The sequence below is a fragment of the Pristiophorus japonicus genome, chromosome 6 (assembly GCF_044704955.1).
Source record: "Pristiophorus japonicus isolate sPriJap1 chromosome 6, sPriJap1.hap1, whole genome shotgun sequence".
Taxonomy (NCBI): domain Eukaryota; kingdom Metazoa; phylum Chordata; class Chondrichthyes; family Pristiophoridae; genus Pristiophorus; species Pristiophorus japonicus.
Genome location: NC_091982.1, coordinates 181,114,127 through 181,126,369, shown reverse-complemented (window position 1 = coordinate 181,126,369; position 12,243 = coordinate 181,114,127). Strand labels below are relative to the sequence as shown.

Here is a 12,243-nt window from a genome sequence, read left to right as displayed (position 1 = left end):
AAAAGCTAGAGACAGTAATTTGTCTTGACAATTAACTTCATTTATTATTGTTTCAAAACATTCATTTTAAGACTTCATACACAATAGTACACTCAGCCCTATGTCTCAAACTTGGGTGTAAAGAACTTAGTGTGAATCCAAGCCTGTTCATGCTACCTTGCCTTGAAGGTAGTCAAAGTTCCAAAAGAGCTTTGCTTCCTACTTATCTAACAGTTCTTGCTGGATTCAAATTTACTGGGTGTTTTATGATCCTCAGATAATTGAACAGTTTGCTGGATAATGATGGGGCTGGGGTGGGCTTAGATTGTACCTTTGCTTGCTATCTTTTCTGTTCCCAAATTATAGCCTTTGTTGTGCAAGCCTTTGACGTCTCATCTCTTGCAATCTCAATAGTAAACGGAAACTATTCCCTTATCTATGTTGCAGTAATGTCATTTTTTTATACTGCCTCCAGCTTTAATGATAAGCCTGTCTTTTAAAACCTTATGTGTTTTAACCTGACATCCCTTTTAGCTCCATATTATATCATTAATGCCAACTAGCTTATTTATTTAATAATCTCTATGTGCCTATCCCTACAGAACAATGTCTTCGGCCCTGAGTCATCCTTCTACAATTTTATCAGCGTCATTGAGGGTAATAGATAGGGTTTGTGAGCACGCAGTTTAAACTAATTCTGTCTACATTAGCTGTTTTGTCTTTGTTTTGAACATGAATAATGTAAAAACATATTCTTACAATTAGCATCTCATATATGTTGAAATTATTGATTGTACCTAGGATATCGCTACTTAGGGAGTACATGCTGTTTACTTCTACCTTGAGTACTTTGAGCAAGTATGTGTTCAGAATATTGGCTTACTATTTTCATGTGCAGTATTCAGAAGTACAAAATAAAATGTTCATTAATTCAGTTCTTTGAATATAAAATGTTCCATGAGTGTACTTTTCCATCCTGCACTTTTTCCCATGATTAACTCAGCATAGATTAAGAACTGAATCTGGAATCTTCGCAGTCTTTATGAGAAAGAACCATACCATGCGGTGCATTGATCTACTGACTCGTGGAGTCCGAGTTTGTATTCTAAATTATGACTAAATTGTAATTGTTCCTAATATTAAAAATGAAGTGCAGATCTTACTTGTGTCAGTTACCAAAACAGGCTATCTGTCCAAATGTGAGTAAGCATTTAGTGAAATACTCTGCTGGTGACAAAGTAAACTTTTCAGTTTTAAAATTAATTTGAAAAGCCAAATTATTTTGTTACAATATCTTGTTTCAAGCTAACTCTAAATGTACCAAGTAAAAGATTGAAAAAATGTTTTCCTTGTTGCAGAGGAGCCTAATTAATTTGTTAAATTCAAAGAGTGAGATTGTCCGACAATATACAGCACGATTAATCAATGGTTTTGCATCACTGTCACATGGTAAGTTTTTATCTTTTATTTGTGCTGCCTCAGTTAATAGTTATCTGAATTTTGAAAAATCTTATTTTTTTTAGCTTATTTAGTTTCGCCACATCTACAGTAAAACTAGTTTATTAATAATCTCTTGACATGGTCTGACAGTTTTTTTTTGTCTCGTGTATATCAGGCCGAACATATTTGGCACAGAGCACTGTGTTACTGAAGATACTTGAAGAAACACTGGAGACTGAGGAGGAGGATTCCATAACTAGAGAAAATGTGTTGGGGGCTCTTCAGAAACTTAGTCTCAGGTGATAACAACTTGCATTTAGTTAGTGCTTTTAAGGTCAAAAAATATACTGGGGTGCTTTACAGAGGCAGAAAATGGATCCTGAGCCAAAAAAAGAGGTATTAAGAGGGGTTAACCAAAAGCTTGGACAAAGAGCGGGGTTTTAAGGAGGGTCTTAAAAGTGGAAAGAAAGGTGAAGAGGCAGTTAGGTTTTAGGAGGGAATTCGAGAATGGGGCCTAGATAGCTGAAGGTACAATTGTCAGTGGTTGGGTGAAGGGAGGGGGAAACATACTTGTGGAAGTTGACCCCATGTCTTTGGATAATGTTGCCAACAGGTAGCATATAGATGTGGAAGAAGAGGGGGCCAAGTGTAGGTCCTTGGCAGACTTCAGAGGTAATGAAGGAATTGTCACGTATTCAACTATCATTGTAACCCATGTATAAGCTGACCTAAGTTGTACACCTTGAGAACATTGACCACAAGGGGCGAACTTGTGCGAGACACTCCTAACCTGGACTTTCAGGTATAAAAGGGGAAGCTCCACCCACCTTCATCACTTGAGGTCTTAGTAATAAAGGTAACTGGTCACAGAGTGACTTTCTCTCAAGTATGGGCCTCGTGTGCATCTATACTGTATAGTAAGGACATATCATTGGTGACGAGAAACTGGGATTTAAACCACGCGAGCATGGCCACTAGCAGCACAGAAGAGCGGTACTGTGTTGGTGATGATTGGGATGACTTTATTGAAAGACTATAGCAAAGTTTTGTCACTAAGGAATGGTTGGGACAGGATTCGGCCGACAAACGCAGGGCTCATCTCCTGATGGTTTGTGGATCCAGAACGTACTCCCTGATGAAGGACCTTCTAGCGCCACAGAAGCCGGCGGACAAGACGTTTGAAGAGCTCAGTAAGTTGATCGGGGAACACCTTAAACCGGCAAGCAACATGCACATGGCGAGACACCGGTTTTATGCGCACCAGTGGCGAGAAGGGCAAAGCGTTCCAGACTTCATGGCAGATCTCCGGCGACTGGCGAGCCTATGTAAGTTCCCAGATGCATGCAGAGCGGAGGTGCTGCGAGACTTTTTTATTGAGGGCATCGGGCACGCTGGGGTTTTCAGGAAACTGATTGAGACCAAAGACTTGACCTTGGAAGCGGCGGCTCTGATAGCCCAGACATTTATCTCAGGGGAGGAAGAGACCAGAATGATGTATGACAAAAATCTTGGCTCAAATGTGGCAAACGACCAGGGAGTCAACATTGTTAACGCGGCACACAGTTCTCAAGGCAGACAAGGACAATCGGACATGCCCCAGAATGTAGTCGAATCCAAAGGGGGAATTCAACAGAGACAATGGCTAGCTGGACGGCGATTCATGCCATCGCAAGGGACAATGGGGCCATCAACACCTGCTAATGGTGCACTTAAGGACAGTTACAGAGATAGTCAGAGATGATCGACTGGTAATGGACCTTTTGTTTCCAACAACGGGGCCTCCAGCTCATGCTGGAGGTGTGGAGGCAAACACCCAGCCAGAGCTTGCAGGTATCAGCAATATACCTGCAGAAACTGCAACGTCGCGGTCACTTGGCACGCAGGTGCAGGAAGCCTGCAGCCAGGTTGATGTACAAGGAGGATGGGCCCGATGTAAGCCCTATGAGGCCAAATGAATACTGGAGGAAATCGCTGGAAGCTGAAGTTCAGCGAGTTCATGTGGAGCACATATACAGTTCATATACCAGAATGCCACTGATAATGAAAGTGCTCCTCAATGGCATCCCAGTATTAATGGAGCTAGACACCGGGGCCAGCCAGTCCCTGATGAGTATCAAACAGTTCGAAAGGTTGTGGTGTCCAAGGCCAAGAGGCCAAAATTATTGCTGATTGACACACAGCTATGGACATATACAAAGGAGATCATTCCGGTGCTAGGCAGCGCCACGGTAGTCGTGACCCACAAAGATTCGGAGAACAGGTTGCCACTCTGGATTGTCCCGGGGGACGGTCCCGCACTACTGTCATGAATTGGAAATGGGGCGATGTCAATGCAATTTCTTCTGTGGAGCGAGTATCATGCTCACAGGTCTTGGACAAATTTGACTCATTATTTCAACCCGGCATCGGCACTTTCATGGGGGCCAAGGTAGTGATTCACATAAACCCGGAAGCCAGGCCAGTACACCACAAGGCCAGAGCGGTGCCGTACGTGATGCGGGAAAAGATAGAATGCGAATTAGACCGTCTGCTGAGGGAAGGCATCATCTCGCCAGTCGAATTCAGTGACTGGGCGAGCCCGATTGTGCCAGTGATCAAGGCGGATGGGTCGGTCAGGATATGTGGCGATTACAAGGCCACCATCAATCGGGTGTCACTCCAAGACCAGTACCCGCTACCGAGAGCGGAGGATCTCTTTGCGACGCTATCCGGTGGCAAACTTTTTTCAAAATTGGACCTGACCTCAGCTTACATGACTCAGGAGCTGGCGAGTGAGTTGAAGAAGCTGACCACCATCACGACACACAAGGGGTTGTTTGAGTATAACAGATGTCCGTTCGGGATTTGTTCGGCTGCCGCGATCTTTCAGCGAAATATGGAAAGCCGTCTCAAGTCGATTCCAAGGACGGTGGTTTTTCAAGACGACATCCTCATCACGGGTCGCGATACTGAAGAACACCTCCACAACCTGGAGGAGGTGCTACGCAGACTGGACCGGGTAGGGCTGCGACTGAAAAAGGCGAAGTGCGTCTTCTTAGCTCCAGAGGTAGAATTCCTGGGGAGGAGGGTATCAGCAGACAGAATCAGACCTACTGCATCCAAAACGGAAGCGATCCAGAGAGCACCCAGAACCCGTAGCACGACGGAGCTGTGTTCGTTCCTGGGGCTCTTGAACTATTTTGGTAACTTTCTTCCCAAATTGAGCACGCTGTTAGAGCCGCTACACGTGCTCCTACGCAAAGGTCGCGATTGGGTCGGGGGGGACAGCCAGGACAGGGCTTTTAATAGAGCACGTAATTTGTTATGCTCCAACAAACTGTTAACTTTATATGACCCGTGTAAGAAACTTGTTTTAACGTGCGATGCGTCGTCCTATGGGGTCGGGTGTGTGTTGCAGCATGTGAATGCCAATGGTCAGTTACAGCCGGGAGCTTATGCCTCCAGAAGTCTGTCCCAGGCAGAAAGGGCCTACGGGATGGTAGAAAAGGAAGCGCTAGCATGTGTATATGCAGTAAACAAAATGCACCAGTACCTATTTGGCAGGAAATTTGAGCTGGAGACAGATCATAAACCCCTAATGTCCCTTTTGGCTTACAACAAGGCCATAAATGCGAATGCATCGGCCCGCATACAGAGGTGGGCACTCACGTTAGCTGCCTATGATTTCACAATTCGATACAGACCGGGCACTGAAAACTGCGCCGATGCACTCAGCAGGCTCCCACTAGCCACTGAGAGGGCAACTGAGCATGATGCTGAGATGGTCATGGCTGTTGAAGCTTTCGAAAGCGAAGGCTCACCTGTGACAGCCCGTCAGATTAAAGTCTGAACAAATAAAGACCCGCTACTGTCTTTGGTTAAGAAATGTGTCCTGAGTGGGACCTGGCAGCCACGTATGGGGCACGCCCTGAGGAATTTAAACCGTTTCATAGGTGCAAGGATGAACTCTCGATTCAGGCCGATTGCCTACTGTGGGGAAACCAAGTCATCATGCCCCAGATGGGCAGAGAGGTGTTTATCAGAGAACTTCACAATGAGCACCCGGGCATTGTCATGATGAAGGCAGTTGCCAGGTCACACATTTGGTGGCCAGGGATAGATGCAGACCTGGAACTTTGTGTTCGCAGGTGCAACACATGTGCTCAGCTGGACAATGCACCCAGGGAAGCCCCCCTTAGCCCCTGGTCCTGGCCCGCTAAGCCATGGTCACGCATCCATGTGGACTACGCAGGTCCTTTCATGGGAAAAATAGCGCCTAACAATCGGAGCCCCAACTCAGGCTCTCTACAAGGGAGCGTAAACCACCAGAGAGACTTAATCTGTGATCCAATAAGACTTTGCGGGGGAGGTGATGTCATGTATTCAACTATCATTGTAACCCATGTATAAGCTGACCTAAGTTGTACATCTTGAGAACATTGACCACAAGGGGCGAACTTGTGGGAGACACTCCTAACCTGGACTTTCAGGTATAAAAGGGGAAGCTCCACCCACCTTCATCACTTGAGGTCTTGGTAATAAAGGTAACTGGTTACATAGTGACCTCTTAAGTATGGGCCTCGTGTGCATCTATACTGTATAGTAAGGACATATCAGAATTTTTACCTGGCAACGCACAGGGAGCGGGGCAGGGTAACACGTGGGAAACTCGGAAGTCTGGGTTTCCCCCACACTATGGAGATTTAACTGCACAGAGTGCGTCTTGCGTCATTGACAGGTTCCCCGCTTGGAGGTCAGCCTAATTGTCAAGCTTGGCTTCCAGTCGGGCAGGGAATCCGATACGATCCCAGGGATGGGGGGTGGGTTTGTATGGAGGTGCATTCTGATGGTGGGGCAAATTGAGGAGCCGGGAGAAAGCACTCCTGCTCCTCCTGGCCCACAAGGAGTGCTCCGCAAGGCTGCCCTCGCCTCACTGCAGCTGTGAATTTTCTGAGGCCCGGACAGCCACAGCAAAACATGCCAAGCAGATTAAATCAGAGGCTACCAGCCTCATTAACAAAATTATAATGCCAGCCTGTCTCCTCGGAGAGGGTTGGTTGCCCGCCCCTTGTCCTGTCTCAGTAAAACCCAGAAGTTGGCGCAATACGTGTTGTTTTTTTTGCCCATTTAACCCCTTCCCCTCCGCCCACCCCCCGACCCATTCCCACCCGCTCACCTGTGTTAAAATTCTCCCCAATGTTGCAGAGATGGGAAGGGAAGTCTATGCTGGAGATGCTTGGGCTATGATTGGATAGATAATAAGAGTGGAACCATATGAGAGGAAAGGCATCGGAGGAGGATGGTGTGGCATGTCATAGTGAGAGAGGGTGAGAAGGATGATGGAGGGAAAATCATCACAGTCACAGAGGATTGTATTATTTGGTTCATGGACTAAACAGATTGCTTCAAAACAGAAAGCTGAACAGGACCATTTACCCAGTTGAATTGATTGTCGTATTTTCTGACATAAGCCGTGTTTAATTTGAAAGTTCTTATTTGGTATAATGAAGTATGGTGGCACAGTGCCACGTGTTCTTGTAATAATACTCTGTGCCACAGAGCTACTGATACTGTAAAAGCAAGGTGCAGCATCACACCTGCAAGTTCCTCGACTCAAAAGCTCACTGGGAAAGGTGCTGAGCAGAGGTAAGCCAGATCTCTCTATGGAGGACAAATTTGAAGGTGAATCAACAGAAGCTTCTGTTACTCCTCCTAGCATATAATTATAAAGCTGCTCTGATAGAGGCAGGTGACATTGTTGGCTGAGGAATGGTTTGGAGAAGCTAAAGGAAAGGACATGGAAATAAATAAAAAATAAGAACATAAGAAATAGGAGCAGGAGTAGGCCATGCGAACCTTTGAGCTTGCTCCTCTAATCAAAAATTCATGGCTGATCTTCTACCTCAACTCCACCTTCCCGCACTATCCCCATATCCCTTGATTCCCTTAGTATCTAAAAATCTGTCAATCTCTGTCTTGAATATACTCAGAGACTGAGCATCCACAGTCCTCTGAGGTAAAGAATTCCAAAGATTCACAACCCTTGTGAGTGAAGAAATTTCTCCTCATCTCAGTCCGAAATGGTCAACCCCTTATTCTGAGAATGTGACCCCGAGTTCTAGACTCCCCAGCCAGAGGAAACATCTTCCCTGCATCTATCCTGTCTAGGTCCTCAAGCATTTTAAATGTTTCAATGAGATCATCTCTCATTCTTCTAAACTCCAGGGTATATATGCCGAGTCTACTCGGAGGACAATTCCCTCATCCCACAAATCAGTCTAATAAACCTTCGTTGTACTTAGATAAGGAAAACAAGGGTTAAAAATTGGCGACCGGGGGGACATTAACAGGATGCTAAGGGGTTAGCAACTGGGCGCGTTGAATGCAGTGACACCCACGAACTTCAGTGCTGGTTTAGCATTGGTGCTAACTTGTAGCATCTGGCCTCCAGTGCCTCGCTGTCGTGACATCATAAAGTGCACAGCGCCCCGTTATCGCCTCGTTATCGCCCCAGATGTAAAATTGACTCTCGCCCTTGCTGTATCGCCTTGCGCTGACAATGTCAGCAAGAGGAGGCATTGTGAACTTTGCAGCCTCTTTACGTCTTCCTCACAGCTTACTTTGCCATGGAAAGAAAAAATGGGCTGGAGTTATCTCCTTTTGATCCTAGGTGATATTTGTTTGTAAAGGATCTAGTGCTGCTGGATAATTTTTTTTAAACAAGGAATTGTAGTTAAATCAGTATCCGGGTTTGTTATTCACTATTCCTATCTTTTCCATTTTGTTTCACCAAGCAGAATCCTTATTTATACTGCCATTGGTTTGTGACAGTTAGTTAGTCACAAAGCCCAAAAACTTTTCAATTTCTGCAAGTTTCACAAGTCAAAGTGTTATATCCATGTTAGCAAACAGTTTGAACATAACACAGCCAATTGGCAAGGCTTTTCAATATGACTGTGTTATTTTGGACAGTGAATAAAAATCAGCTGAACATGGCATTACCACTTTTTGCAGGGACAGGGTAGCAGCAAGGCAGATTAAGATTGAGAATTCAGTTCTGGTATTTCCTTTAAACAGAATAAAAGCACAAAAAGAATAATGCTGCTATATAGTATTTCTCAATCAAATGGTTTTTTTTGGTATCAGCAATAACAAAAGTATTCTGCAACTCGAATGTTCCGCTAAACATTTGTTATATTGCTATATAAAATGCTCTTTACTTCCTTTTCAGACGAACACTGCAATCAGCAATGGTTAGAGATGACATTATTTTCTGGCTGATGGGTGTACTGGAGGACTCTGATTCCTTGTCGGATTACACTTTGGAATACTCTGTCGCACTTTTCATGAACCTCTGTCTTCGGACCCAAGGTGCAGTAGAACACCACTGGCCAGGCAGTGAACTTTTTTTTAATCAATGTGCAATGAAGAATTAAGAGATATAAGGAGATTTTCTCCGTGCATCGGGTGAAGCAAAATCACAAACATATTTATAAAGAACCTGTTCATGATTTTGTCACATCTGGCACACAGTAGAAATCTTCTTTTGTCGATTGTGAAAGTGCTTAATTTCTGAATCATCCTGGAACCCTAGAACCAGCGGAGTTCTATCACAGCACTGGTCATCCATGCTTACAACTTTCAAAATGCTTTATAGAATCAAAGTTTTATCCACATATCCAAAATACAATGTGTTATGTTTCATAATTTTTGACTTTAACCTAGGAAAACTTTTGTGTTATGACACAGCAATTTAAGCCAAATTTAGCTGAGCAGAGGTTAAGGCCACAATATACAGTATTTGGGCATTCGGATTAGGATTCAACACACAAGTAATTAGACCCTGCCGATGTGTCTATCCAAGGTGGTATTTTCTGTCTACCAATCAGTTTGATACACTGAGATTCATAATACATCCCAGAAGACATTGAGTGATATGTTGATATGGCTTAACTCATGTGAGCCCAGCAGGGAGTGCTGTTGGGCAAACTCACATCAAGGAGGGCAGCAGCTGGTTTGATCGGCAGCTCAATAGGCCAACCTTAGCTGTGGAAAGCTATGTAGGGTCAGAAATCAAACATTTAACTTCCTGTTCATTTAAGAAAGGACACACGCACGCATAGGGAACAGTCTACAAGATCTGATGAGAAAGTCAGCCACAGAGTGAGGGTTTTCACCTTGAGGTGATGCTGACCAGTTTCAGAGAAATTACTGAATAGAAGAGTTCATTCAGACTGCTAATAGGAACATTGTGGCATCCTTTATTTGTCTCTTTCTTAGATATTTTCCATTTTATGTGGGGTGTTATGAAGTAGGGTAGAATTCACAGTAAATGTTACTTATTCACATTTCTTCGTAAAAAAAAATCTGTCTGTTGGTTTAAAATTGGCCTAATCGCACTTTTGGAAGGCAGGAGAAACACACATGGGGTCACGTTAAAAGTTTACAGTATTTAGTTCACATAACAACATAACATAACATTGTAATAACCTCCCCACCCACTACTTTTTCATATGACTGGATATTAGGCAGTAAAGACAAACTCCTTATCGTAAGAGCACACTTGCGGCAGAGACCACTATGATGAACCTGAGTGAATATTTAGTGCAGACCTGAAATTTGTAACATCTCTTTATGAAACCTTAAGTTTCTTTCCAAAATGGAATTGCTGGGAACTGTATTTATTTACATTTATTAAAGGTGAAATTGACTCATTTGTCTTTTTAATTTCCTCATTTTCCTTTACTTTTTCTCTTCTAACTCCTGAGGTATGGCGGCTTTCATAGAATCATTGAATGATTACTGCACAGAAGGAAGCTATTCGGCCTGTCAAGCCTGTGCTGGCTCTCTGCAAGAGCACTTCAGCTAGTCCCATTCCCCCGCCCTTTCCCAGTAGCCATGTAATTTTTTTTGTCTTCGGTACTTATCTAATTCCCTTTTGCTCCTTCATGGCAAACGAGCCAAAGGTGGGCAGCGGAAACGTTACAAGGACACCCTCAAAGCCTCCCTGATAAAGTGCGACATCCCCACTGACACCTTGGAGACCCTGGCCCAAGAACCCCCTAAGTGGAGAAAGTGCATCTGGGAGAGCACTGAGTACCTCGAGTCTCAACGCCGAGAGCATGAGGAAATCACCAGTCCCACCCAACCTTTCCCTCAACGACTATCTGTCCCACCTGTGACAGAGTCTGTGGCTCTCGTATTGGTCTGTTCAGCCACCAAAGAACTCACTTCAGGAGTGGAAGCAAGTCTTTTTCGATTCCAAGGGACTACCTATGATGATGATGAATTCCCTTTTGAAAGTCACGATTGTATCTGCCTCCACCACTCTTTCAGGCAGTGCATTCCCAGATCCTAACCACTCGCTGCTTTAAAAAGTTTTTTCTCATGTCGCCTTTGCTTTTTGCTAATCAGCTTAAATCTGTGTCCTCTGGTTCTCAACCCTTCCGCCAATGGAACCAGTTTCTCTCTATCTACTCTGTCGAGACCCCTCATAATTTTGAACATCTCTATCACATCTCCTTTCAACCTTCTTTGCTCTCAGGAGAACAACCCAAGTTTCTCCAGTCTGACCATGTAACTGAAGTTCCTTATCCCTGCAACCATTTTTGTAAATCTTTTCTGCACCCTCTCTAAAGCCTTCACATCCTTCCTAAAGTGCAGTGCCCAGAATTAGACACAATGCTCCATTTGAGGCCAAACCAGTGTTTTGTAAAGGTTCATCATAACTTCTTTGCTTTTGTACGCTATGCCTCTATTTATGAAGCCCAGGATCCCATGTGCTTTTATAACTGCTTCTCAACCTGCCCTGCCACCTTCAATGATTTGTGCACATATACCCCCAGGTCTCTCTCTTTCTTCACCCCCTTTAGAATTGTACCCTTTAGTTTATATTGCCTCTCCTCGTTCTTCCTACCAAAATGTATCACTTTGCACTTTTCTGCGTTAAATTTCATCTGCCATGTGTCCACCCATTCCACCAGACCCTCAAAGCCTCCCTGATAAAGTGCGACATCCCCACTGACACCTGGGAGTCCCTGGTGCAAGACCGCACCTAAGTGGAGGAAGTGCATCCGAGAGGGCGCTGAGCTCCTCGCGTCTCAGCGCTGAGAGCGTGCAGAAATCAAGCGCAGGCAGCGGAAAGAACGTGCAGCAAACCTGTCCCACCCACCCCTTCCCTCAACGACTATCTGTCCCACCTGTGACAGTCTGTGGCTCTCGTATTGGTCTGTTCAGCCACCAAAGAAATCACTTCAAGAGTGGAAGCAAGTCTTCCTTGCTTCTGAGGGACTGCCTATGATGATGATGACGACTATGTCCTCTTGCAGTTTTATCACTATCCTCCTTGCTGTTCACTATACTTCCAAGTTTTGTGTCATCTACAAATTTTGAAATTGTGCCTTCTACACTCAAGTCCAAATCATTAATATATTTCAAGAAAAGCAGTGGTTCTAGTACCGACCCCTGGGGAACACCACCTGTATACCTTTCTCCAGTATGAAAAACAATCGTTCACCACTACTCTCTGTTTCCTGTCACTTAGTCAATTTTGTATCCATGTTGCCACTGTCCCTTTTATTTCCTGTGCTTCAACTTTGTTGGCCTTTTGGAAGTCCATTATACCACATCAACCGCATTGCTCTCATCAAAGTCTCTGTTACCTCATCAAAAAATTCAATCAAGTTAGTTAAACACGATTTGCCTTTAACAAATCCGTGCTGGCTTTCTTTAATTAATCCTCCCTTGTCCAAGTGACTGTTAATTATCGTTTCTAAACACTTCCCCACTACTGAGGTTAAACTGACTGACTGACTGACTGACCTGTAGTTGCTGCGTTTATCCTTA

At 44.4% G+C, this 12,243-nt stretch overlaps 1 protein-coding gene across 6 annotated transcripts in view; it reads left to right on the top strand.

Annotated features, from left to right (window-relative positions):
• The window catches only part of LOC139265897 (lisH domain-containing protein ARMC9), a 182,921-nt gene that overhangs the window by 124,965 nt on the left and 45,713 nt on the right, over positions 1 to 12,243 (top strand). For all 6 annotated transcript variants that reach the window (XM_070883456.1, XM_070883460.1, XM_070883459.1 and 3 more), the window contains 3 exons: positions 1,338 to 1,428; positions 1,595 to 1,718; positions 8,630 to 8,769. In XM_070883456.1, the coding sequence (XP_070739557.1) occupies positions 1,338 to 1,428; positions 1,595 to 1,718; positions 8,630 to 8,769 (355 nt within the window). The remainder of the gene's footprint in view (positions 1 to 1,337; positions 1,429 to 1,594; positions 1,719 to 8,629; positions 8,770 to 12,243) is intronic.